This window comes from Pygocentrus nattereri, chromosome 2 (assembly GCF_015220715.1).
Source record: "Pygocentrus nattereri isolate fPygNat1 chromosome 2, fPygNat1.pri, whole genome shotgun sequence".
NCBI classification, from domain to species: Eukaryota; Metazoa; Chordata; class Actinopteri; order Characiformes; family Serrasalmidae; genus Pygocentrus; species Pygocentrus nattereri.
In genome coordinates, this window is record NC_051212.1 from 17,167,509 (window position 1) to 17,195,305 (window position 27,797).

Consider the following 27,797-nt stretch of genomic DNA (forward strand, 5'->3'; position numbering starts at 1 on the left):
TTATTTTTACAAAAAATATATTATGGCATGTAATCTTTATTGATATGTATCAGGTATAGTGAATAATACTACATTTACAGTGAACTACAAATGAATGTTGTTCCCGTTTATTCTTTTTATTTTTATATTCTAAAAAAAAAAACTTTGGACTTCAACTCAATGTATCCAGGTCTCAGTCTTCATTTCTTGATTCCTGCTGGTGATGCTGCTGCTGATGCTGCTGCTGCAGCATAAACTCAAACTATTTAATTAACCATTGCTCTGCCAGTTTTCCCCTGTTTTGTATTCTAATATTATATACTGTTTGCTATCCGGTGTCAACCAGAGGAGGTTTTGAGTTTTGGTTCCTCTCAAGGTTTCTTCCTGTTGCTCTAAGGGAGTTTTTCCTTGCCACAGTCTCCATTGGTGATGCTTATGGGGGCTTGGTCCTGGATTTTTCTGTAAAGCTGCTTTGTGATGACACCTGTTGTAAAAAGTGCTACATAAATAAACTTGACTTGATTTGAGCTTGCTTTTATTGGTCTTGACTACAACACTAGTTGGAAGATCTCTTTGACAAGCACCAAATGTTCTGTGTGGGAAGGAAGTGGGCACTGTGGGATAAAACTGAAAGTTAGATGTCAGTGAGATGGTTGCAATTGCATTTACTTTGTTGTGTTTGTGGCTACTGCAGATGCTGATACTGGATCCATGGCAGTGACCTATGCTGAGATTGAACTGAAAACACAGAAGAAACCAAAGAAAAAAACAGGTAGAGCAAAACGAAGTCTAACCTAGTGTCACATTAATCAATATTTTAAATAATGTACTTTTTAATAGACAGGTTTTGTACAATTTACAAATCCTCTTTTATTCTTCTTTTATGCGGATAATTTTTTGGGAGTTGGTGGTGGATCTTTCTGAAATCTAATTCTGGGTTTATTTCTGGGTCTTGCTTATTTTCAGAGCAGACTAGTATTGATGCTGACACTGTATACTCAGAGCTCAAGCAGAACACAGATAAAGGTAAGATAAATAGTACAGAATGATTAAGATTATATTTAAATGTCTGACAAACCTTATTCTAATCATGTAAGATACATAGTTAAATCTCTGTATTATAGAACCATTGGTGTACATTCTACACCTTTAATAGGAGAGCGTTCACTTGGTAGAGCTCTAGGGTTGTAACTGTCTAATGCTATCATGTTGTGGAGCTACTGTGGCCTAAGATTAGGTGTAGAGTGATGAGGGACAAAAGAGCCTATAAGTAATGCATTAAACTACTATGCCATGTAGCATTGATCACATTTATTAAATTAGATACTTCAATGCAGGCTGCATAAAAGAAATGTGAAATGAATATGCAGGAGATACTGTTAAAAATGATAGCCACTCGAGATTTTTATTTTTGTATACATTTGTAAGATAAAGCTTTAACAGGTCAATATTTTTCCTGGAATTGGATCTGTGATGGATCGATTGTTACTATCTTTAAGATCGGTATCTCCACTCTATAACACTTAAAGCAGTTCTAAAGGTAATTTCATGGTGATTCAAGCTGAACTGAATTCATCAGGAGCATCTGATGATATTTAAAAAAGTTTAAAAAAATGTAAAAGTTAAATGTATACACGTGCTACAGATATTGTCTATATAACACATACAGCACTGTGCGAAAGTCTTAGACACCAAAGACAAAATCTATTTATTTGTGTAGTATGTGTTTATTTGCAGAGAAAAGTGTTGATATTTGAATACTATAGAATATAGAATACTAATTAATAATGATTTATATATATATATATATATATATATATATATATATATATAAAACAAATATTGATTTTATGGATGTTAGTGTGTTTGTTTAACCACTTTCAAACCTCTCCTCTCCTCACTGCTGAGGTAAATTGTTTAAAAATTTGCTTAGATGCCTAAAACTTTCACACAGGACTGTATAACTAAGAATACATCCATCCATCCATCGTCATCAGCTTATCCGAGTCCGGGTCGCGGGGGCAGTGGCCTAAGCAAAGAGGCCCAGGCCTCCCTCTCCCCCGCCACCTCCTCCAGCTCTTCTGGAGGGATACCGAGGCATTCCCAAGACAGTCGAGAGATATTATCCCTCCAACATGTCCCAGGTCTTCCCCGGGTCTGCTCCCCTTCAGACATGTCTGGAACACCTCCATAGGGAGGTATCTAGAGGCCATCCTTACCAGATGCCCGAACCACCTCAACTAGCTTCTCTCAACGTGGAGGAGCAGCGGCTCTACTCCGAGCCTCTCCCGAATCGCTGAGCTTCTCACCCTCTCAGCATCTCTAAGGAAGAGCCCAGCGACCCTGTGGAGAAAGCTCATTTCGGCCATTTGTATCCACGATTTCAGTCTTTAGGTCACTACCCAAAGCTTGTGACCATAGGTGAGAGTTGGAATGTAGACTGACCGGAAAATTGACAGCTTCGCCTTCTGGCTCAGCTCTCTCTTCACCAGGACGGGCCGGTATAGGGTCCGCATTACTGCAGACGGCGCACCAATATGCCTGTCAACCTCTTGCTCCATCCTTCCTTCACTCATGAACAAAATCCTGAGATACTTAAATTCCTCCGTGAAAGGACCGGCCGTTTTTGGTCCGTTCATGAAGAGGAACCAGAGAGTGGATCACCTGTCCTGTGGAAAGCCTCAGTTGCAGCAGGAGCGCTCGGTGCAGGAAGACAGAACGACTCTCTTAATCAATCAAAGAGTTTATTAAGTCTTCTGCACAAAGAAAGAAGGGCACTCCTTCTTTTATACAAACACGTCCTGCCCTGTTGCGTACAAGCAAACAGGGTGGACCCAAATAAGTTGTCTAACAGTCATGAAATGCTAGGCTGACACTCACGGACCACCGGAACTGCCCAAAGGAGGGGGGCTTCTGCTCTGTGTACGATAATCTTACCTACGAAAGAGAACAAATGGTTCTGGACAGAATGTTGTCCCGATAAGAGGAGCAAGTTGTTTGTGCAAACTGCCAAGGACAGTAGCTATGCTTGCTGCAAAGTCTGCTTAGAGCAGAGTTGGAGCAGAGTTAACCCTTTCACTCCGCTTGGGGCAAGAGTTCATTCCCGACTTGGACAGAGCATTCCACCCTTTTCTGACCAAGGACCATGGTCTCAGATTTAGAGGTGCTGATTTTCATCCCAGCCGCTTCACACTCGGCTGCAAACTGGTCCAGAGAGAGCTGAAGGCCTGATGACGCCAACAGGACCACATCATCCACAAAAAGCAGATGTGAAATCCTGAGGTCACCATACTGGACACCCTGGACTTTTCCAAGAAATTCGGTCCATAAAAGTTATCAACAGAATTGGTGAGAACGTACAGCCCTGGCGGGGTCCAACCCTAACTGGAAACCAATCTGACTTACTGCCGGCTATGTGGTCGAATGCCTTCTTAAAATCCACAAAACACATGTGGACTTGTTGGGTGAACTCCCACGCACCCTCCAAGACCCTGGTAAGGATAAAAAGCTGGTACAGTGTTCCACGACCAGGGCGAAACCCACATTGCTCCTCTTGTAGCTGAGATTCGACTAATTTTTTGGACTCTCTTCTCCAGTACCCAGGTAGGCTGAGAAATGTGATCCCCCAATAGTTGGAACACACCCTCTGGTCCCCTTTCTTAAAAAGAGGGACCACCACCCCAGTCTGTCATTCCAGGGGGACCGCCCCAGATATCGACGTAATGTTGTAGCATTAAAGACAGCCCTACAACATCCAGAGCCCTCAAGAATTCTGGGTGGATCTCATCCACCCCTGGTGCTCTGCCACCAAGGAGTTTTCCAACCACCTTGGCTACCTCAGCCCGAGTGATGGACGGACCCTCGCTCAGATCTCCAAGCTCTGCTTCCTCTAGGGAAGGAATGTTGGGGGATTGAGAAAATCCTTAAAGTATTCCTTCAACCGTCCAATGACATCCCAAGTTGAAGTCAGCAGCCCCCCAGCCCCACTGTATACAGTGTTGGTCGGGAACTGCTTTCCTCTCCTGAGGCACCTTACGGTTTGCCAGAACCTTCTCGCTGCCTGTCAATAGTCTTTCTCCATGGCCTCACCAAACTTCTCCCACACCAGAGTTTTTGCCTCAGCAACCACCGAAGCCACGACCCGCTTGACCCTTCAGTACCCATCTTTTGCCTCCAGAGTCCCAAAAGCCAACCAGACCCAATAGGACTCTTTCTTCAGCCTGACGGCTGTTTTCCGACGAAGGAGAGTAGCATACTCGAACAAGTTTACAGCAACGTGAGGGGGGCCTACAGGGCTGTGCTTCGGCTGCACTTTGGACAGTCCGACCACATCTCTTTGTTCCTCTACCCAGCATACAGACAACTCCTCAAGCAAGCACTTCCAGTGAGTAAGACTATCAAAGTTTGGAATGAAGAAACCGACTTCGGGTGCTTCAGGACTGCTTTGACAGTACAGTGCTTCAGTTCTGCTTTGACAGTACAGACTGGGATGTGTTCAGAAATGCTGCTATTAGAGAGGACTGTACTGTTAATCTAAAGGACTATGCCTCTGAGGTAACAGGCTACATCAGCAGCTGCGTTGAAAGCGTTGTCCCTACAAGGCGCTGCAGAAAATACCCCAACCAGAAACCCTGGATAAACAGTGAAGTACGGTCCATGCTATGTGCCTGCCATGCTGCATTTCTCTCAGGCAACACTGAAGATTACAAAAAGTCCAGATATGACCTGCACAGACCTATCAGAGAGGCCAAGAGACAGTATAGGCTGAAGTTGGAAGGCTGTTACACCACCATGGACTCCTGGCGCATGTGGCAAGGACTACAGCACATCACCCACTACCAACAGATGATCAGGGCGGTCACAACCAGACACACTACACTACCTGATGAGCTAAATGAGTTTTATGCTCGCTTTGAGGCCCTCAACCCTGGCCAACCAAAAGACATTATGGCCACTCAGAACACATCATTCACTGTGACATCAGTGGATGTATGCAGGACCTTGAAGAGAATAAACCCACGGAGAGCAGCTGGCCCAGACAACAACCCCGGGTGTGCATTCAGGGTTTGCTCATCAGAACTGGCTGATGTGTTTGTGGATATATGTGGAGACCATTCCGAACACTATACACCCTCTTCAGTTTGCATCGGAACAGGTCCACAGATGACACAGTGAACACAGCCCTTCACACAGCCCTGGAGGTCAAGGACACGTATGTCAGAATGCTCTTCATCGACTACAGCTCAGCATTTAGCACGGTCATCCCACACAAACTCTCAGAAAAGTTCCTCACCCTCGGATTGACACCTGCCCTCTGTAACTGGGTGCTGAACTTTCTCTCAGATAGACCCCAGTCAGTCAGAGTCGGCAGCCACACATCCAGCACAAGAACAGTGAGCACAGGGGTCCCCCAAGGCTGTGTGTTGAGCCCCCTTCTGTACATGCTCTTCACTTATGACTGTGTGGCCTCCCAGAACAACACCAGCATCATCAAGTTTGCTGATGATACTACAGTCGTTTGACTGATCACTGGTGGGAACGAGACAGCATACAGTAAGCTGGTGGCCTGGTGTCATAACAACAATCTTTCCTTGAATGCAAACAAGACCAAGGAAATGATTGTTGATCCAAAGAGGAAGCAGGAGCTGCACACACCCCTGTACATTGGTGAGACTGAGGTGGAGAAGGTGAAAAGCTTCAAATTCCTCGGCATCCACAACAGTGAGGATCTCAATTGGTCTCACAACACACACCTCGTTATCAGGAAGTCCCAGCAGCGACTGTACTTTCTGAGAAGACTGAGGAAATTTGGAATGCCAGCCAAAATTCTCAGCACTTTCTACAGGAGTACGATCGAGAGTGTTCTTACCAGCTCCATCACGGTCTGGTATGGAAACTGCACTGCTCAGGACAGGAAGGCGATGTGTTCAAAACTGCACAGTCCATCTCAGGAGCAGCCTTCCCCTCACTACAGGACATTTATCACGCCAGGGTCATCAGGAGGGCCCAAACATCATTAGGGACAGTACACACCTCCAGCACAGACTCTTTAAACTCCTACCTTCAGGCAGACACTACAGGAGTGTGAAGTCCAGATGATTTACGGACTGGCGGCACAATCGAATTTAGTAACAAGGCAGTTTGACATTAACTATTGTTGATATTCAAGGACTTGGTGAAGACTTTTCACACAAACTTAAATACGAACTTGCACTCAACCTGTGCGGTCCGGAGGAGTGATCAGTGTATCAGTTCTGTAGAAATGTGGAGGCTATGTGGTGGCAGGCTGCACTGATGAGATCACAATGGATTTCAAGAGAGAGGGAGAGTCATTATGACATCATCAGTTCTGCTAGAATATTTAAAGCTTCTCTCCACCTTGTTCCTGTGCCCCATGATGCTTTGAGTGACTTATGGAAAGAACTTCTGGTGAAGCTTAAACAGACAATGCTTATAACATCCTAAGAGAAATAATAGTGGGTATAAATGAAAAAAATAAAACAATAATCTTTCATACTGGGATGCTTGAATGTGCTTGTGTGCTGATGTTTGCAGCTTAATCGATCTGTGAACAGAAATGTGAACCTGCATGAGAGAAATGTTTTAGTTAAGGTGACCGTTAACTTTTCCTTTGTTTTATCTATGAAATAAAAAGGGGGGACAGTTAACATTACTCTGAGCAGCATGCATGAGAACAAATTACAATACTCCTATAAACGATTTGTATTTCTTGCTTTCCTTCAAGCCAAATTTGTTGCTTAGAAATAAGATGGTTCAGTCACTTGCGGAACAAATCAGAGCCAGGCCGGGATCGGGGCAAATGACCGGGCCCTTTATACTCTTTATTATGTAATAAAGCTCATCATAGCATCATTTTACAACATACACATGCCCGCAACAGCGGGGCTTACAAGCTTTGGCACCACAGAAAACAACTATGTCACTTTGAAGTCCATCAAGGACATGAAATATAACACACCAAGAGAACAACAAAAACATTAGGCTACATGGTAACTAATGATAAAACAACACAAATTCAAAGCAGTTCAGCACCACGGATAGCGGTTGGATCATTTTGACACCCAATTTATCTATCTATGCATTACGCACATTCCTCTCCATCTCAGCGTCTGTTGTGCTGTTGAGTTTCCACTGTTCATAGACAATGCATGCACCAAGATGTATTTGCATGGATTCATGCTTCTCAACTTTGGCAGAAAGATGTTTCCATTCTCTTATTCCATTTACCCATGCATTGTTGTAATACGCGGCATTTCGGTTGTCAAAAAGCCAGCAAGGCTTACAGTAACAGCAGTCTAATTTGGGGGAATAGCACATCCAGCTGCAGGGAAGTTTCAGGTCAACTTTAGTGGTAGAGGTGTAATAACTTTCCGAAAAACATAGATTGTCTTTATTAATGGGAAATGGACCTTTGGGTCTGCATGGACACATCTTAAGTATGTATCTTTTAATGTTGGCGTCCTGGATGTTGTCAGCAAAATTGGCCCGATCAGTCGGAAAACATTCCAGATGAGGGTTTTCATCATCCGCAGTCTGCGTGTCACCTGTAGCGGGAGGAGACCTGCTGCTGCTTTCATTTCCAGTGTCCAGTGCGGGTGAGGAGGGGGGCTGCTGGTCAGGCACCAGATCTGGCTCTACACTGGAGCAGCTAGCAACTGCTAAGTCCCTGACATCACCGCTATACCGCTGAGAGAGAAAAAAGGGGATATAAGCTAGGCGGCTGGGCTACTACAATTTACAATCACCAACAGTCTACAACTAACTCACACAATGTAAATAGTGATTGTTAGAATAGCTACCTGTAATTAACCTGGCTCCCTGGCTGTGCTGGCAGTTTTAGTGGGCCTAAATCGCTGCCAACAAAAAAGTCGGGTTCATCTCCAGGACAACGAACAAAATATGTGTCCATTTTTTGTAACTTGGCTTTTCCTTGCTCTCTTTTTTCCCTTTCTTTTCACTTGGTCACTCCACTTTTATGCTTATTTGAATTAGTGCCACTCATGTTAGCTTAGTCGGTAAAAATGCTCCACTTAGTTTACAATCTGTTGCCAAGTGACCGATGATGATGTTGGTGGACGGTTGGTGACGAGTTTTACCCAAAATACACTTGGAGAAAATATCAGCGATCCACTTGAAAATTTGCATTTCATAAAGTTAAATGTAAGAGTGAAAATAAAGCCAGTAATGCAGAACAACATTTTATTCAATATTTTACACCTACTACATCACTAAAGTCAGTCGGTCTGGTAAAGTTTTTAGAAACCATGACTCAGTCCTGACTGTGGCAACCTTTAAAAGCCCCGTGTAAAACCTGAATGATGGGTGATGTAAGGTAGGCTATGACTTTATTTAAAGGTTTGAACTTGGAAGTCCATCTTTTATTATTGTAGCATTAGCCTTTTAGCTGGTTAGCTTTCTGCTACGTCTGCAGCCTACTATTGAGGGCAGAATATATCTAGTTATAAAGAGAACATAATGTGTAAAAAAAGTTAAAGCAAGTCTATTAGGAGTAAACAGTAATGTTTAACTGGCAGTTTATCATCTGGTTGCATTAAATGGATGAAGATTACAGCTTTAACAGATGAGCTTTTTCACTGAGTCATTATGAAGCCACATTCTCATGTTTGCTGACCCTGCTGAATAAAACAGCACAAACCAGCAATCATGCTGGTCTAAACTGGTCTATACTGAAATATGCTGGTGTATGCGATCCACATAGAATATCAATATTCCATAAATTAAATGTGTGATGCGTAAGAAAGACATAAGCAATCTTTTGCAGTATGGAAATAGGTGGTGTGATTAAATTATCTAGCTGTTTTTTATCTTTAAAATGAGTTTTTTGAGAGAAGAAAAAAAAATAATAGAGAACAGTGAACTGGCTTTTTCAAAATCAAATCGTAAATATCAAAGGTGGCCATGCTCAGTGAGTCCTAATTCAGAATACATAAATGTGTTTTCATTTGCAGGTGATGTCACTGGACTTGATGATTCAACATCTCTCTGAAAAGAGAAAACATAAAAAATAAAAATAAATTGCATGTAAGAGAATTTCCAGCACAATACATATAATAACAAATACAATGTAATATGTCACATATTAATTATATGATAAGCAAAAGATTATTGTGTGTTATGTTACAGGCCTAATTTACAGTACATAAGAAATATGTCAATTTCAATGTGAAGATCTTAATGGTGATATTCTTTTAAAGGTCCATGACGAATGAGCAGAAAAACAGAATATTGCTGAAGATGTGAGAGGACGCAAGCCAGAAACTGATCAGACATCAGACATGCAACAATATGGAGCTAGCATTTCCTTACTTTTCCAATGCTAAGCGGGGTTAGCACTTTCTTCACAAACGCAGTTATCATAGTGTTCTTTTCAGCTTTCTTTGGTTTTGCTAAGTTGCTAGTTCATATTTGTGCATTGTTTTTGGCTGTCAGAAGCAATATTATTAGCTATATTAATACCAGTAAGAGTGCATTTACAGTCTAATGCATTATGTAATACATTGTATATCCAAAGGTATCCAGACACCGTTTAATAATACCCTGGGTGTCAGAAGAACTTTTGGATGAGCAGTTGCCTACAGGTGCCAAACTGCAAACAATAACCATTTGTTTAGCACAATTGAAAAACTTTGGCAGTATGCCAGGCTGCTTCTATAAGACTTAGTTACACTTTTGACTGATGCATTGCAAAAAGTATCCAATGTAATGTGTTGTTCTTATATGAATATGTACATTTTGTATATTCATGTAAAAATATGTTGCTTTTGAGCAAAAGAGGGGTTTTGATCAATTTGCATTAAATACATTTGATGTCATCACCAGCAAATATCTGCTTTTTATAAGCACAATAAGAGCTGTCCAAGTCACTCTCATCAGGTTCCTTTTTTATCAGATTTTTAAATTTCTAAGTATTTTTACAATTAAAATATTCTGATCTTAAAAAATCTGATAGCTTGTAGAAAGAAACTGTTGTACAGTCTGGCTGTGAGGGGACCTGAATGCTGCAGTACCGTCTTCCAGATACCAGAAGAGGGAACAGTTCATGTGAGGGGTGTAAAAACCTTTTGCAGGGCATTCATGCTGTAAAAGTCTTGGGGATCACCATTTGGAGTTTGTTGTGCTGAAAGTGAACCACAGTAGGAAATTGTTTGTCCGGAGCGCTCTGGCTCTGCCTCCAAAGGGTAGGGCCTCTAGAAAAGTTCTGCGTTCTAAACACTGTGTTATAATACCACTGACAGTTGACTGTGGAATATTTAGTAGTGAGGACATTTCACGACTGGACTTGTTGCACATCCTATCATGGTACCACGTTGGAATTCACTGAGCTCCTGAGAGCGACCCATTCTTTCAGAAATGTTTGTAGAAGCAGTCTGCAAGTGATTGGAATACCTGGATTCAATGATTTGGATAGGTGAGTGAATACTTTTGGCAATATAGCATCTATCTATCTATCTGGTTCAGCTTTACAGTATTTTGACATTGTTTCCACTGTTACCTACATTTTTGCTGATTTATTGTATTACCTGTATCGTGTCATACCCTCTTATCAAACACTTACATTTTAAGCTTTGTGTGATGTGGAGCAATGAGGCAGATGTGCACGTGCTGAGATAAACGAGTTTTATTGAGGGCAAATGCAGGGTCATGGTGGAAACGGTCCAGATTCATAGAGCCAACACGTAGATAAGGTTGGACAGACATAACAAAAGAAACACAGGATCCAAACAATACACTTCAAACAGACCAAGCAAAACAAATTCAGAAAATCAAACATATCCAACAAAGACCAACAGAAACAAGGGACAAAAATAGCACAAGGATGATGAGGGACAAGTGGGAAACAGGTGGACATAATCTGGGGCCGAGTAGTGAAACAAGGGGGCAGGACATCAAAGCATCAAAACAAAAGGGCACCTGGACGACCAGAGAGTAAACAGAAAAGCACATGGAGGAGCGGAAGGAGCCAATCATGACACTTTGAGTGTTTTCTTTGAGTTCCTATATCTGTACATGTCTGTGTATGTACAGATATTTATATAACATTACTGTAAGAGATTGTAAATATTAATTAAAGTCATGTTCAGAAATATGTTATACGAAATAGGGTCCTGTTTGTTTTAAAAAAGCACTTCACAATGCTTTAACCTTTTTTAGCATGTTCATTTTAAATATTCGTTGCTGTAATAAACATTACTGAAATAATTTGACTGATTCGTTTTTTTGTCAGATAAACATCAGAGGTAGTCTTTTAAGAATATTTTTAGTGCATTACAGTATTTCTTAAAGAAGCTTGAATCATTGAATCAAGTCTTTTAAATTTACAACTACACCACTGATTCAACTGAAAGGAAATGACTCTTGAATCGATTCAATGTCAGCTCTAAGATTCAAATTTATCAATGTGCTTCACTCACTGAGTGACGTGGGTCACATTTCTGTAAAATAGACCTCTGATCCTGACTACAGCCCTGATTACTGTAATTATTTTAATATGATTATCAGACCACATTCACACACTGCTGCCCAACACTGCTGATCCTAATGAATGCTTTAAAAAGAAGAGTGCTGTTCAGGAAGAAGATCTTGTTAAGAAACATTTGATTAGGGGCGCCACAGGGGGGCAGCAGCCATCTTAATGCTGTTAATCTGATTTCTTTCCTTTGCTGCTCTCAAGCGCATTTATGTAGTTCCTCCTTTCTCTTTTTCTCTATTTATCACAGTGTGGTGACTCAGTATTTTTCATGCTGTATATTTATGGTGTGTTAATTGGAGTGCAGTAAAGTTTGTCTGCAATCAGTTACAAACCGCTGGGAAAAATGTGATGAACCCAGTTAAGTCAGTCATTGTGCAGCTGAATCATAGGTCAGCAGAACACAGTCTGTTAAGATGGGAGAACTACACGCCCCACATTTATCATAGGATGCCCACAAGGCTGCGTCCTCTCACCCAGGCTCTACACACTGTGCACCTACTACTGCATCATAAAACACAGCTCCAACACCATCATCAGGTTTGCTGACTACACAACAATAATTGGCAGCACCACCAGGCCCACTAACCCCTCCATTTCCTCTGAAGGCTGAGGAGAGTCAAGCTGCCACGACAGCTTCTCTGTTTCACTGTGAAGAGCATCCTAAGCAGCTGCATCACGGTCTGGTATGGCAGCATCTCTACCGCTGAAGGTAAGGCCCTGCAGAGGGTGGAAAAACCAGAGGTGGACGAAGTACACAAATCATGTACTTTAGTTAAAGTAGAGACACCCAAGGTAAAATACTTCTCCAGTAAAAGTAGAAGTCCTTACTCTAGACCTCAACTTGAGGAAAAGTACAAAAGTATTTGCCTTCAAATGTACTTAAGTATCAGAAGTAAAAGTACTAAAAGATTCATTGTGGTATCATTTTTATAACAAGACTCACTTCCTGAACTCATTTTAGGTTCCTCCAGCGTTTTAGGTTCCTCCAGCGTCTCTCTTGGTAAATCAGTCTTTTAATAGAACGTCATTAATTAGAGATGCTGAAGTCTATTAAAATGATCATAAGCACAAAACACTGAAGGTAAACAGTTTCCATCAGGGAGAACCGAGTGGCTCTGAAATCACTTTTACAAACAAGCAAAGTTTCAATTTAAGATTACTTTGTAAATTAGTTACAAGTTGAATAAAAAACTGGCTTTAAACTCAGTTTTCCATTACTAAACGGCATCTGTGGGTCTCTGTTCATAAACATAAACTAACCATAACTAATTTACTACAAAATGAAAGTGTTTGTATGAATTCAGAAAAAAGAAACGTGCCAGTCACGACTGCATGTGTGGACATATTTCTATATTGTGGTCTATTTACACAAAGTTAGGTTAGTTCATCATTTAGGTGACGCATGTGCTCCCAAATTTTTACGCTGCTTCACAAACATTGAGCTGTGTGCTGCACTGGGTCGGTATGACCAACAGGTCATAATAAGAGCTCAGAATAAAGTGACCACTGTGCCCTGATTGGTGTTCTTGCTTTGCGCTACTTTTGTTTTGTTTTGTTTTTATACACACAAAAACCAAAAGGAATGACAGATTTCTCAAATGGAAAAAGTGGAGTAAAAAGTCAGATATTTGACTTTGAAATGTAGTGGAGTGGAAGTAGAAAGTCGCCCAAAATGGAAATACTTAAGTAAAGTACAGATACACGAAAAAACTACTTAAGTACAGTAACGAATTACATTTACTTAGTTACTGTCCGCCCCTGATTATAACCATGACCAAAGAAACTTTCTCCAGCTCCAGCTTCTGTTAAGGGTCACATTGAGTTCAGCTCATCAGGTTTAGCTGTGAAATACACAATGATCAACACTTCAAATTAGCCTTTAATTAACTTAATCAAAATGATTTTAATGACAATTAATTCAGGTTAATGAACAAACTGTGCTCTTACCTCGAGCTCTGTAGCATTTGACCATCAGCACAATGGACACCAGCAGATATGGAGATGCTGCCTTTAAACTACTGAGCAGACTGAACACTGAGAATGAAGCTCCTGATTTAGATTCACCTGAAAAACAAAATCATTGCAGTGCTGAAACTGTTAGACTCATAAAATTATCAAATAATATAAAGAAAATTTGTAATTCTATGTACTCGATCACCTCTGACTGAGATCCAGCTCTGTGGAGACTCTCCTTTCTCTGGGTGTTTACAGTGGTAGAGACCTTCATCTGACTTTGAGACAGTACGGATGGTCATCTCTCCTGTAGTCTGAGTCTGGAGGAGTGATCCATCTTTATAGAACTCAGCTGTGAGGTTTGAGGGCTTTGGGTCACGATATAAACAGCGCAGAGTCAGAGGATCTCCCTCAGTCACAGGATGAACAGGACTGTCCAGAATCACAGCACCATCTGCAGGACAGAGTAAGAACAACACTGAAGAAAGAATCTGTAGAGAATACAGGAACTATAACTCAGTAGTAGAGCTCAGTACTGACGTGTAGGAATGTGTAAATGTGGGATTCTTCATGTATTTTCATATGTTAATATTTCAGTAGAAAAAAAGGATTTCAGTAGATTAGTCCTGAAGTGATTTCCTCTTTTACCAGCTTCTGTGATTTTACTTCCATCTGGATTGGCCATTAAACAGAAAAAATTTGCTTAAAAGTTGCTTTAAATGTACTTCTAATGTGATCATTGGCTCCACATGAAAGAAATATATCAACATGATTACTATGTGTAAGTAATTAACTTACTTAATTTAAGTTGATGTGTGTCATTTGTGTGAAACCAATGTACACAATTAAATCATTTAAAATTATCCACTTTGTTTTCAGTGCAGTGTTTTTTATCTCTCTGAATCTCCTGCTGTTTCTCCACTGAACTAACTCAGCAATGTGCTCATTCCAAATTCATTGTTTTTTGTGTTTATATTCAGAACCCAGGATTAAAAAATAAGATGCTGTTACACTACAGCAGCATGCTCCTACATATGAAAATAGAATTATAAACAGGAGTGGACAGGGGGCAATAAGGGAGGGTGGTCTTGCACGTACAGGAGGACATTGCACATACTAGACAAATACACCAGATAACAAGTAACAATAAATAAAGCAGTGACCGTAAACAGTCCAGGTGAGTGGCAGTAAAGAATTATGTAGGTGGCAGTAATTACAATAGCATTACACTGTGAATATACAGTGTAGCAATGTGTAGCAGTATGTGCGGAAATAATAATACAATGTGAGAGAGCAACGTAAAATATCACGAGGGGTCGCACATTAACAGACACTACTGAATACAGTGTAATGCTGCAGTATATACAAGTCACCAGAATGCATAAACCTTCTAAACCACTTATCCTTCTGGGTCACGGGGTGCAATTTATACAATTAATAAAACTAAGCTATGCTACATCTGTGTTAGCTGTGAAGAGCTCTGTTGGCCTGGGGGAAGAAGCTGTCTCTGAGGCAGGTGATGTGCACTGTATTGCTTCAGAAGCATTTGCCAGAGGAACAGGACATGAGCTGGGTGGGAGGTATTGGAGATGATACACTGAACCCTTGCCTGGCATCAGAATGCCTAAGTGTCCTGAAGTTGTGTGAAGTCTGTGATGTTGGAAGCAGTTCTGACAGTTCTTTGATCATTTTAGTTCTCTTTTTAATCTCCTATAGTACCCATATTAAACACTTCTGGAAACAATGGATGTTCAAACATTTATTGATCCTGGGTGGTAGAACTTCCATCCTCTCTACACGAGCAGCACATAAGCAGGAAGAGAAAGAATATCAGGTAAATCAGTGAAGTGAGATCCCACAGGCTGATTAAAGGGGCGATTATAATGGCAGTTACTAGAGTATTGTGTGTAGTCTGGGGCTGGGCATTTCAATCATATCTGATATTCTGGATGCGTCTGCCTGTTGCCAAGTGAGAGCAGTGTCATAACTGTCAATCAGTTGCTATAGCAATAGTTCAGGGTGCTCAGCGCCTGCAATCATCACTAAACGTTTACCTTCCTTTTGATTTGACTGGTCAGCACAGAAAAAAGTTTTGCGATATAGGCTTCCTGACCACTTTGAGTTTGTGTACCAGTCTTTTGCTCTGTACAAAAGGCAGCCGTGCTGAGTGCAGACATCGTCTCAAATGGGCCTCAATCTGCAAACAATCCATTGTGAAACCTCCCAAACCTACAGGCTTTCATATGCTGGACACACTTTAGCACAGTGACAAGGCGGTGATTCCCCTCTGAGTTTTTCTATTACTCTATCATATTAAACCTAGATATCAAATCCAAAGTAAGTGATGTGGCTTGACATTTATACTGAGAAAGATGTGACTTTTTAATAAACAGACTAATATGTCTGTTTTCAACATTACCAGCCTCGTCTCACTTCAGACAGTGCAGACACTAATCTCCCAACCTAAACACTCAATTTATCTACCAAACAAATAATTATTTGTCTGCACTGGAAACGGCTTTTCCAAAGTAAAGTTAGAGATTAACAGAACAGACAGAAATGTATAAAACTCTGATTAGAAGCCATCCATCCATCCATCCATCCATTTTCTAAGCCGCTTCTCCGTCAGGGTCGCGGGGGGATGCAGGAGCCTATCCCAGCAGTCTTCGGGCGGAAGGCAGGATACACCCTGGACAGGTCGCCAGTCCATCGCAGGGCAGACACACAGACACTCACACATAGGGGCAATTTAGCATGTCCAATTGGCCTGACCGCATGTCTTTGGACTGTGGGAGGAAACCGGAGAACCCGGAGGAAACCCACGCAGACACGGGGAGAACATGCAGACTCCACACAGAGAGGACCCTGGCCGCCCGGCCGGGGAATCGAACCCAGGCCCTCCTCGCTGTGAGGCGACAGCGCTACCCACCACGCCACCGTGCCGCCCTGATTAGAAGCCATTAACATAATTTATGATAAAACACAATTATACAGAAAATAAATTAGAATTAATAACAATTGACCTGAACAAGTATTCTGCCTAGAAATGTTGTAGAATGTATGGCAGGGGTGTTGAACTCCAGTCCTAGAGGGCCGGTGTCCAGCACAGTTTGGTGTTTTACCTGCTCCAGCACATCTGATTACACTTATCTTTTAATTGGCAGGTTAAGTGGGTATGTTTGAGCTGGGAAACAGGCTGGACAGCGGCCTTCCAGAGTTGTGGACCCCTGGTGTACGGTGCAAGGAATCTTAGACTGCTGAATGAGGAGAAGAATGTCCAGTCGCCCATCTCTGTATATTGAGGTCATTTCATTGACTTTTTAAACTGTTTGTTGTATAATAATGAACATATGATAACACAGCACTGTATAATGCAGCACTTTGCTTTATAAGTATATTTTGGTCACCAAATTACTACCGCAAGTCTTACATAGTGCATTACGTAGGTATTTAAATACTGGCTCCTGCATCCCACAAGCACATAATATCACTAAGAATAGCCATGTGGGAATCAGCCACATCCACCCCTTTCATCTTTTATATTGCCATTTTACAGTGAATCGTGTCCTAAGTACTTTACCTCAAACATGTGATATTAAAGTTGTTTAGCATGTTTGCTATATTTTATTATACGACAGGTAGTTCCGGCCACGCAAGCTGATTGGTTGAGAAGCCCTGCTGTTATTTCACCATAACATCACAGGATTTTCACAAACACTGTATCACTCCGCTGAGACGCTGTTGCTAAGCAATGATTTTGACAGCTGTAAGAGACACTCAAGCCATTTGAACATTTTCACTTATTACTTTGCACACAAACAGAAAATGGACACTTAAGATTACATTTGACTTAGAGCTGATTTGGTCAGCTCTGAAGATGAGCTGGTGCAGTGATACAGAACTCCCTTATTGTAAGCAGGTTATGAGTGAGCAATAAATGGTTTCACCCAACTACTAAGCATGAGTGGAAAAGCTGTTTTTGTGTCATCATTCATATTCTCCACAAAAGGCCAAGAAAGCAAAAATACTGCCGGGGTATGTAAACTTTTGAGCACCACTGTATATGCCCTTCTATTTTAATGCTATATAATACAGGTGAGTCAGATGCTGAGAGGGAAGAGACAGAGTCCAGTGAGACAGGAGCAGTGCAGCAGGAGATCCCACAAACTCAGACAGCTGTTAGTGTAGATGAGGAGACTGATTTTGATTATTTTGCTCATCCTCAAAGACAGGATCCAAAAATGTTTTTCAGTTACCATCCACAGCAGCCCACAAAACTCCCTACAGCAGCTAAAGTGTTTTACAACAAGCAAGGCACCAACCGCAAATGGTCGGCATATAGTGAAACAACACAGCCACTGTATTGTTCTGTCTGTTTGGCATTTGCACCTGCTGCAACTGATAATCCATTCAGAAAGACTGGTATGAAGGCATGGAAACATATTCATCAGCGCATTGGAGAGCATGAGAAAAGTAAGATCCACAGGGATGGTGCTGGTACTTACTTTCTGATGGCTAAAGGGGCAGATGTAAAAAGCCTTCTGGCAGGCAAACAAATGTCTTTACATCATGAGCAGGTGAAAAAGAAGCATCAGGTAATGGAACACATAGTAGATGTGGTTAAAGTCATAGGAAAATGTTGGGATAGTGTAGTGGTTAACACCTTTGCCTTCTAAACTGTAGAGTGGGGTTCAATCCCCACCTGGGCAAACACCCCACACTATACCAATAAGAGTCCTTGGGCAAGACTCCTAACACCACCTTGGCCTACCTGTGTAAAATGATCAAATTGTAAGTCGCTCTGGATAAGAGTGTCAGCCAAATGCCGTAAATGTAAAATGTGGTCTCAGTTACAGAGGGGATAAAGCAGAGAGTGCTTATACTCTAGAAAACACTGCAGTCAATCGTGGCAACTTTTTAGAGTTGTTCATTCTTTTGAGCTGGTATGTTCTGTGTCCTCAGCAGCACATTAGCAGTTGTATTGAGCAAAGCAAATACATCATGACAGTGGGGCAAAAGGTAGGGGTTCTCTTGTGACTCTTGTATTGAAGGACATAGCCAACAAAGTTGTGGACGTTCTTAAAAAGGTGATAAAGAGCACGATTGCAGATGAAGTTAGAGAGGCAGGCATGTTTTCAGTTCAAATTGATACAGCTCAAGACGTTTCATCAACAGACCAGTGTGCTATCATCTTAAGATATGTTACAGATGTCATTCATGACATATGTCAGGGACTTTGAGGGAGTTAAAGGAGTAGCTGATGTGTTTGTGAGTCGGGCCAATTAGAAACTGGAAGAGGCAGACAGTGAACTTGTTGTGGAGACTGCACATCCACAAAAACATGTTTGAAAAAAGAAAAGAATGCCAGGAGAGCTCCTGGAAAATGATCCAGTAGCCTCACCTGATACTGCATTTGAGGTCAAGGTCCATAATGTAATTCTGGACACTGTGGTTGGCAGCATAGATGGGAGGTTTTCAGCCAGTGTAAAGCTTGTCTCAGATTTTGCTTGCCTTGACTCTAAAAATTTTCTGGAGATAAGGGCAAATGGACTCCCCCATACAGGGAGGGAGCAAGTGTCTATTGAGGTTTGATGACAGCAACTATTAGTACATTGCATGGAGAGCTGTATAGCCTGGCATCCCAATGGGAGAGATTGAAAAAGTCTCCTCTGGATGATTACATTGTCAGGACAGGAAGAGAGGTGACAGACAATAGAGGAGGATAGTGGGCTGTCGTATATGGAGCCAGAGTTTGAACTTGAGAGTAGGGCCTATGCCATCTGATCCTCTCACAGTATAACCTCCTCACAGATGCTTTCCATGTAATTGGGCTGGCATGTAAGTTTCTGTTGACCCTTTCAAGCACTCAGGTTCAAGCACCACAGGGTTGGGCCAGGTTTGGGAATGAAACTCTGAAAAGGGGGCCAACTCCGGTCCTGGGTGCCACTCTTCAAGAGAAGGAGCTCTGACTGACCGCCAGTCTTGCACCAAAAGCCTCCTTCCCACCATCATAGCAGTGTGAACTGACGGGATATCTGCCTCGTCTGCCCTCAGCAGGGTCGTGGTAGGTTAGGGGTCTCTTACAATAAATAACTGGAGTAAAAACAAATGGATGGTCTCTTATCCTCTCAATACAATCGTTAACCTGACACCAAAAACTCTAGAGCAGCTCCAGAACGCACGTGCAGTTTTCCCGATAGAGTGTATATATAGGGGTTGGCGGCGGAAACCCGAGCAGTAAACTTAGAGACCGGAAAGGTGAGTGTTTTTACTTATTTCTACTTTTATGTGATTTATTCATTAATGAAAGAGAGGAAATGGAGAAATACCGAGACTAGTCGTCTTAATGTGGCAAGATGCAGTAAAAGCGCAGTTTGAGCTGCTCTGCAGTTTTTCGGAGTCAGGATAGTATTTTAAACGGCCTCCGTTCGTTTCTAAATAAGGGCGGGAAGGTCGCTGTGAGAGAAACGGCCTCAGCTAATCTCACCAGGCTAAACGGCTTCTTAGTGCTGTGCAGTTAATGCGACAACATCCGACAGACAAGCTCAGAACTAAAGAGCAGGTGGTCCTGTAAGACCACCGGTACGATAAGGTTAATTACTGAAGTGTAAAAGCGACGTCGCTAACGTTAATGTCCAACGGTGGCGTAGCCATGACGTCACAACCAAGCTTTTTGCCATGTTGATGTCATAATGGTTGTCATGACGATGTGTACTAAAGGCTTACATTGTGGTGTGTCTGTGTGTTTGGACAGTTTTCAGCGTGAGATTCGTTTATCACGACATCATGGACAGCAGAAGATTTTCGGTGGAGGACCCGACCTCCAGCTGCAGAGTGTAAATGATTTAAAGCTCTTTATCACCATCAGAAAGCCTTTATATTCCTGCTTCAGTGTGAAACGTTTAAATTTCAGCTTTAATTTGATCAACTCATTTATTTTAGCCTCAGTGTGAAGAACGTTTATATTGCTGTGTGAATAGTGGTGCAAGGGTAAAGAATATTGGAGTTGAAGAAAAGTAACAGTTGCTCTTTTGTGTTTGTTGTTTGTGTGCAGGAGGAGAGATGAGCGGTGTCACGCATTCATTTCTTCCCTCACTCAGCACTTTTTATTTCCTGCGTTCATTTTGATGATTATCATCGTGAACTCATTCGTCATCGCTCTGGAGGAAGAATACAGTAACCCAGGGCTGTTTAGGGTAAGTGCACTGTAAAGATAGAATTAGTCTGATTTTACACTGTAGAGAGAGAGAGTAATAGAGAGAGAGAGTGTGTAATAGAGAGAGAGAGAGTGTGTAATAGAGAGAGAGAGAGAGAGAGAGAGAGAGAGAGTGTGTGTAATAGAGAGAGAGAGAGAGAGAGAGAGAGAGTGTGTAATAGAGAGAGAGAGTGTGTGTAAGAGAGAGAGAGAGAGTGTGTAATAGAGAGAGAGAGTGTGTGTAATAGAGAGAGAGAGAGAGAGAGAGTGTAATAGAGAGAGAGTGTGTGTGTAATAGAGAGAGAGAGAGAGAGAGAGTGTGTGTAATAGAGAGAGAGAGAGAGTGTGTAATAGAGAAAGAGAGAGAGTGTGTAATAGAGAGAGAGAGAGAGTGTGTAATAGAGAGAGAGAGAGAGAGTGTAATAGAGAGAGAGAGAGTGTAATAGAGAGAGAGAGAGTGTAATAGAGAGAGAGAGAGAGTGTGTAATAGAGAGAGAGAGTGAGTGTAATAGAGAGAGAGAGAGAGAGAGAGAGAGAGATAGTGTGTGTAATAGAGAGAGAGAGAGTGTAATAGAGAGAGAGAGAGTGTGTAATAGAGAGGGAGAGAGTGTGTAATAGAGAGAGAGAGAGAGAGAGTGTGTAATAGAGAGAGAGAGAGAGAGTGTGTAATAGAGAGAGAGAGAGTGTGTAATAGAGAGAGAGAGAGAGTGTGTGTGTAATAGAGAGAGAGAGAGAGTGTGTAATAGAGAGAGAGAGTGTGTAATAGAGAGAGAGAGTGTGTAATAGAGAGAGAGAGAGTGAGTAATAGAGAGAGAGAGAGAGAGAGAGAGTGTGTGTAAAGGAGATGCAGAGAGTGAGAGGAGGAGATAGACGCATTGAGAGTTTATCAGAGACTCGTCTGAGGTGTGATTTAACGCAGTTCTTCTGTCCTGCAGGAGGCCGAGTGGGTTTTCCTGATCCTCTATGTGATGGAGTTCAGCATGAGGGTCTACGTGGAGCCGCGTAGTTTTTGGAGAAGTGGCTTTAATATCTTCAGCTCTGCGTTGCTGCTGCTGTCTCTGGTGGCAGTGTTCGCTGAGGGAGCCACTTCGTTCTTCTCTCTGCAGAACTTCAGGCCTTTCCGTGCCCTCCGTGTCTTGAAGATCATCTCCTTCTTCCCCTCACTTCAGGTAAGGTGTTAAGTGTTTTTCTTAAAAAGATTATTAGGTCATTTGTTATGTAGCACATCCATATCCAGTATGTACATTTAACAGTGATGATGATTAGAATCATTAGTTTCAGGTTTACTCAACTCTTTCTGTGTAAAACAAGCATGAAGCTTCTGCAAGATCAGGTAAATATTTAAGATCCAGTCAATTCAAGAATAGCACCTGTTCTTAGAATTGTTCTAAAGTGAAATCCTATGAAAGAAAATTGTGAAGATGCCTTATAATAATAATTTAGTACAAGTGTGATGTTTAAATATTAACATGTAAGATTTTGTTTAACTGTGTTTGTGTTTCGTGCTATTTTGTAGGCTCTGGTTGTGGTGCTGGCCAAAGCCATGAAGAGAGCAGTGTACGTGATGTGTCTGGTGGTGTTCATCATGTACATCTTTGCTGTTGCCAGTGTTCTCTATTTCGGAGAGCAAGCAACAGGGGACACCGAGCACTGGGGGAATTTGGGGTCCGCCCTGCTCACAGTCTTTGGCTTGATAACCGTGAGTTTTACAGAAGCATCTGCAATCACACGTAATGTATATCTAGACAACATCTAAACCATCTAAAGCTTGTAAAAGCACCGTTTATTTGACCTCAACAATCCCCAACAAACACAAACATCAACAATCAGCAGCAAACCCCCCACACTGTTCTAGAATGACCTCTCCATTCACTCGGTCACTCTGTGCTATAATCCCCCCCTTTCATATTATTCTACAATATTCATCTGGTTCACAGCTCTAGTATGTTCTCTCTGTTCTAGAATGTTCTCCCTATTCACTAATTTTCACTGTTCTACCGCATTCTCCCTATTCACCTGTTCTCTCTGTTCTAGAATGTTCTTCCCCATTCACACTGATGTGCTGGTGTCTTCTGCTGTACTATTGTTCCTAAACGATCTTCCCCACTCAGATTGTTCTAGAATGTTCAGCCCATTCACATCTTCTAGATGGAAACCCCTCCTCCTTCCAGTCTAAACTCCTGATGAATTTCCATCCCTGTTTTCTGTTTCCTGCAACAAAGTTTTCGCAATAGCAAACATGATGATTGACTGCATGCCGTGTCTTGTTCTATTTTAGTTGGACAGCTGGGTGGATTTGTTGAGGAAAGTGGATGGTTTAGGAGTGGCCTACAGTCGGCTCTTCCCCATCATCTTCATACTGATGGGCCACTTCATTTTCTTCAACATGTTCGTGGCCTTGGTCATCATGGAAGTTGAGGTAAATATCTTTACATTTACATTCATGTGTTTGGCAGATGCTCTTATCCACAGCTAGAGTTTAATCGTGTTACAGAATAAGGCAAATGTAGCTTTAGGAATCTTGCCCAAGGACTCTTACTGGTATAGTTTGGTGTGCTTGGCCAAGCGAGATATCAAACCAGTCTGCCATGTAGAGCGGACTGATATGACCACATCATTAAGCCTGACGCTAAACGTGATAAATAACCCTAACATTGAAATGAACATTAACCTGCCCTTTATTAAGCTTAGTCAGTTGCTTTAACACTGCTAGTAAATTTCATGGGGATTCTAACATTAACCCTCAGTCCAGAATTAAGTGTATGTGTGTATTTTCTTCTTCCTAATGTCAAACAGCGCATGACTAAAGCCCGTGAGGAGGAGGCTCTGCAGAAGCGGGAGGCAGCGAAGAAAGGGGCGAAGAAGAAAAGAACAATGAAGCAGCTGATTGGGAGTCAGGTGAGTGCAGGTTAAGTCAGGGGAGTGGAAGAAGAGTTCTACACAAAACTGAGTGGGAACAACTGTAAAGGTTTAAGAAGCTTTTTAATGACAAAGCACTTTGAAATGAGGCAGTGGTGTTTCATGTGGCCCAGAAGAAAGCAGGTGATGGCTTTCACTCTCCCCGCTAGGTAATGTTGTTTGATAAGGGGAGAACTACCTAGCAGGTGGAATCAGACATGATAAAAATGAGGAGATAACTGCTTTAAAAAGGTGTTTACTGAAGTGTTTTGTTTGATATTCTTTACCTTTAGTTGTCTAAACTGAAGAAATGGTCCGGTACCAACATAAAAACGGATATGGATTTTAATCGGATCATCCAGCAGCTCAGGATGTCTCTCTCTGACTCGGACCGCATTGTCACAAAGGATAAGAGCAGCAGTTTAACATTTCTGCAGATATATCTGACCACGCTGCGACACCAGGACACAACACTGGACAAGTGAGCAACACGCAGTACTTTACTGCTCTTCAGTTTGTAGTAGTGTATCTTTTTTAGGTTTGATGTGATACTTGATTTAATTTGTTGCGACAAAAGATTGCAAAGTAGCCAGTTATTGTGCAAAATAATGCTGATATAAAACAGTGGAACTGACTAATAATCAATACAGAAATGGATAGAGTGCACCCAGATGTGTAATCTCCACCACACTCACAAAGTCTGTTCAAATAACTTTGCATATCTTTTAAATTGAACATCTATAAATTTCCATATTTGTTAGGTATTGTTGTTACATTAGAAAGCAGTACTAAGAAATGGCATTATTAAAGGAGAAGAGTAAATTAGAGACAGAAAAGGCTGCTTTCTGCTTTAGGCATTATAGAGTTAAATAGTAAGATGTCTGTTACTTAAATTTACTATTAGTATTACTTAAATTTACTATGTAATGTGTTACATAGTAACACATTACATCACTGCCATGTTGAAGTGACGTTAAGGAGCTCCAACATTAACATTATGACCTGAATGTGTGTTTGTAGGCTGCAGCAGATCTATGATGAAATGCTAGAGGTCCTCAGTGAGCTGCTGGAGCTGCAGCAGGAAGAGAAGAGAGAGGAAGAGGAGCGCGAAAGAGACCCACAGTAATCTGCAACATCGTGCTACAGTATTATACATCCACTGCTAACAGGCCACGTATTTTACAAACCCAGTTCCAAAAATGTTGGGACAGTAAGTAAAATGTCAATAAAAACAGAACAGTGATTTGTAAATTCACTTTGAGCCGTATTTAAACAGGAACAGCACTGAGACCAGATAATTAGCGTTTTAGCTCATCAACATAACCGTCTGCCTGAAACCTCAACTGAATGTGAGCTGGTCTCAGATGACGGTGCATTAAAAATTGTCATGTCTCTGTTGGATATCACCACATGGCCTCAGGAAAACCTGGACAAATCATTGTCATAAACACTGTTGCTGCAAATCTCCAAATGTACGTTAAGACTATGATGCACAGTGGAATCCACAAGTCAACAATGTCCAGAAATGTCCAGTAGCTTCTCTGGACTCAAGCTCATAATATTTATAAATCTGTAACTGAAGAGAGACAAAAATCCACTTTTAAAACTGGTTCTTTTTTGTCTTCAGCCTCTGAATGTTCAAGTGCTATTTAAAGGAAAGGTGATGTAATAGTAGTAAACTTGCTTCTGTGCCCAATATTTTTGGAGAAAAGATACGTGTCATATTTGAAATTAGTGTATATTTACCAAAAAACGAGTGTTCATTAAGTAAAACATCAAATGTGATGTTTTGTGCTGTTTTTAAATTTAATCCAGGTGAGACACAATTTATTTCCTGCTTTCTATTTCTATTGGCATTCCATGCAATCCCAGTTTTTTGGAATTGCATCTGTGAGCACAGTGTCATTGAATATTTGGTAGATGTGAATATTAAAAAATATACCAATTGTTGTTATTGCCCCAAACAAATAAAAATACAAAAATTCCACTGCTTTTTTTTTCTTGGTGAGGACAGTAAAAGCTTAAACAGTTTGACAGAATTTGTGGCTGTTGTACTGAGCACCACCATCTGGTTGAACCAAAATCACTGCTGTTTACAAGAACTCTCCATGTTATCCAAACTAAAAGCTTTGGCTCCACAAAATCTAAGGCAAAAGTCATAAAACAGGATCAAGTTGTCTAACAAGTCTACAGCTTAAACTAAAGTTACTGTGGGACCGAGTCTGGACCTTGTGGGAGGTTATCAGCCCCCTTGCTCCATAAGGCATGCCAGTCAGCCCATCAATCCCTGCCTGGAATCCAGCTGCAGGCTACAATGTAGATATGGAGCCACAACACACCACCACTGTAAGGACATGTGCTTATAAAGAACCCAAAGAAACTTGTTGCGTTGTCTGCTTGATTACCATCATTTATATAATCTGGGAGCAATACTACTTGTTTTATTAGTCTTATTGTTGTGTGTTACCTTAAACCTGTATCTTTTTCTACTATTAAGTGCTCGAAATACGTAGTGTATAACTTCGATAACAGACCAAGACAAATTTAATTGTAATGAGTTTAGACTAGCGACCAATATGTATCCTGAATGTGGTTTTCTTTTTCTTTTGTTCCTTTTCTTTTGTTGTGCATTGTATTTCTTCACACATTGGGTGATATTCAGGTGTTACAGACAAACATTACCTGGATTCTTTAACATGTGGTCCCGGTTTGCACTGGTGAGAGCTCTGGGTGAACTGTACCGTTTGTTTTATTGCATCGTTTCTTTGTGTTTTTGCACAAATCGTTTTCAGGATCATTATTGCACTGACATCTAGTTATGAAATGCTTTGAGAGAAATCGAGAGAAAGTGACCACTTGACAATCCAGAACACTGCTTAAGGTTCTGTTATACAAGTCCACTGCATCATTGGCTGAAGATGGATTTGCTTGAAGCAGATGTTGTAAGTCCTTTATCATAGACTCTTGGTTAATATTTTTCAGGTTCCTGAAACTAATTTCCTGCTTTGACTGTGTGAAAGACACTGATTGTGGTATTTCCATGGACACAACCTTGTGGTCAGATGCACCCAGGTCATACACAGACAGATTAGTAACAACAGAAAAGCCAATGATGACCTAGAGTCTAGAGTATGTACCCTAACATGTTTGGGAACATCAATAAACTGGCTAAGGTTGAAACAATACAATAGCTGAAGAAATTCAGCAGCAGAACGGCAGGAGGAGGTGTTTACATGGATGTTAATATTGCCTAATATGGTAATATTTGCTGATGTTAGACAGAAAATAGAAAGAACGTTTGAAATCTCAGGTATGAAAGATTTAGGTGGTCAATAGATGAGAAGAAACGTCACAGGTGACGTAGAATTATACTTAAATGCCATGCATTCACAGGAGGACAGGTGAGGCAGGGCCAGCGGCGACAGCTTCAAATCACTGCGGTAGATGACAATCAGGCCACCACCGCGACCTGTGCTATGGGCTTTCTGTAAATATGAATAGCCAGAAGGACAAGCCTCATTTAAAACAGAGAAAGCCTCTGGTCGATGCCATGTTTCTGTAAGACACATCAAGTCTAAGCCTCTATCAGAGATGTGATCCTGAATCAGACATGATTTATTTGAAAGTGATTGTACGTTGAACAATTCCACTTTAATGGCAGATGGAGAAATGTGCCTCTGTAGTGGTCGGAGTACGTTGAAATCCACTCCGTTTTCCAGTTTGCTCAGTGACAGCTGTAGTCATGGAAACTCCAACTACTAGTTCACAGAGCAGTAGTGTTCTGATGACGTGTACGTTGTGCGACGACACGCAGAGTTGACCATTGTTGAGACGGAATAGCTTGACTTGACTGAAGAAGTTTAAACTTCCTCCCACGGCTTCTGTGAATATAACGAGGTCGGCGAAGAAGTCCAAGTTGTTTTTGTCGATATACATGATGGAGTGGAGTGAGTGTTGAGTTTTAACAGCTGGACAGCAGTAGAGTTGATCGTCATGGTAAGCACAGTTGTCCAGCTCGGATCAAAATGCTGCTCCAGAGAAAGGTACAAGCACTTTGAACAAAGATAAAACTGACTAAAGATAAACTCTTAAAAAATAAAAACAACTAAACGACAAAATTAGACACTTAATAAAAGTAGTAATAAAAATAGTTAAATCTCAGGTGAGAAGCGGCGGACAGACCACACCAGCGTCCTCTCACCGTCACTAAACCTAATGAATACATAATACTTATGAACCGATCATCGCTCAAAATGGACT

At 41.4% G+C, this 27,797-nt stretch overlaps 3 protein-coding genes and 2 long non-coding RNA genes across 11 annotated transcripts in view; 3 read left to right on the forward strand and 2 right to left on the reverse strand.

The window, feature by feature from the left end:
• LOC108440279 (Fc receptor-like protein 5) overlaps positions 1-9,833 on the forward strand; it is a 30,528-nt gene extending 20,695 nt beyond the window's left edge. For 4 of the 7 annotated variants that reach the window (XM_037535012.1, XM_037534998.1, XM_037535005.1 and 1 more), the window contains 4 exons: positions 674-751; positions 946-1,005; positions 8,970-9,042; positions 9,216-9,833. In XM_037535012.1, the coding sequence (XP_037390909.1) occupies positions 674-751; positions 946-1,005; positions 8,970-9,007 (176 nt within the window). In that variant the 3' untranslated portion in view covers positions 9,008-9,042; positions 9,216-9,833. Of the gene's footprint in view, positions 1-673; positions 752-945; positions 1,006-8,969; positions 9,043-9,215 lie in introns of those variants that run through there. The other 3 variants (XR_005129715.1, XR_005129716.1, XR_005129714.1) reach the window with 2 other exon arrangements.
• LOC119262524 lies at positions 6,817-12,191 on the reverse strand. The gene is made up of 3 exons (XR_005129719.1): positions 12,078-12,191; positions 7,800-9,003; positions 6,817-7,686 (listed from the first exon to the last, which is right to left on the reverse strand). It is a non-coding gene; the product is annotated as an uncharacterized LOC119262524 (long non-coding RNA).
• Positions 12,192-13,263: 1,072 nt separating this feature from the next.
• Positions 13,264-13,956, reverse strand: LOC108417099. The gene is made up of 3 exons (XR_001857326.2): positions 13,650-13,956; positions 13,439-13,555; positions 13,264-13,332 (listed from the first exon to the last, which is right to left on the reverse strand). It is a non-coding gene; the product is annotated as an uncharacterized LOC108417099 (long non-coding RNA).
• A 6,274-nt stretch (positions 13,957-20,230) lies between these two features.
• On the forward strand, positions 20,231-23,552 carry LOC119264782 (cation channel sperm-associated protein 3-like). The gene is made up of 6 exons (XM_037543675.1): positions 20,231-20,280; positions 20,499-20,640; positions 21,575-21,808; positions 22,156-22,338; positions 22,918-23,058; positions 23,436-23,552. The coding sequence occupies exons 1-6, from the start codon at positions 20,231-20,233 to the stop codon at positions 23,550-23,552; spliced, it is 867 nt and encodes a 288-aa protein (XP_037399572.1).
• A 286-nt stretch (positions 23,553-23,838) lies between these two features.
• On the forward strand, positions 23,839-25,050 carry LOC108440280 (cation channel sperm-associated protein 3-like). The gene is made up of 2 exons (XM_017719077.2): positions 23,839-24,018; positions 24,558-25,050. Exons 1-2 carry the CDS (start codon positions 23,876-23,878, stop codon positions 24,661-24,663), a joined length of 249 nt encoding a protein of 82 aa, XP_017574566.2. The 5' UTR covers positions 23,839-23,875; the 3' UTR covers positions 24,664-25,050.
• Positions 25,051-27,797: the final 2,747 nt, after the last annotated feature.

What these genes read in the sequence shown, in the direction of transcription:
- LOC119264782 (XM_037543675.1), top strand. Translation starts at nt 20,231, where the DNA reads ATGGACAGCAGAAGATTTTCGGTGGAGGACCCGACCTCCAGCTGCAGA. An exon ending in CCTTCTTCCCCTCACTTCAG is followed by an intron (nt 21,809 to 22,155) that starts GTAAGGTGTTAA and finishes GCTATTTTGTAG; the next exon opens with GCTCTGGTTGTGGTGCTGGC. An exon ending in CAGTCTTTGGCTTGATAACC is followed by an intron (nt 22,339 to 22,917) that starts GTGAGTTTTACA and finishes GTTCTATTTTAG; the next exon opens with TTGGACAGCTGGGTGGATTT.
- LOC108440280 (XM_017719077.2), top strand. Translation starts at nt 23,876, where the DNA reads ATGGATTTTAATCGGATCATCCAGCAGCTCAGGATGTCTCTCTCTGAC. An exon ending in CAGGACACAACACTGGACAA is followed by an intron (nt 24,019 to 24,557) that starts GTGAGCAACACG and finishes GTGTGTTTGTAG; the next exon opens with GCTGCAGCAGATCTATGATG.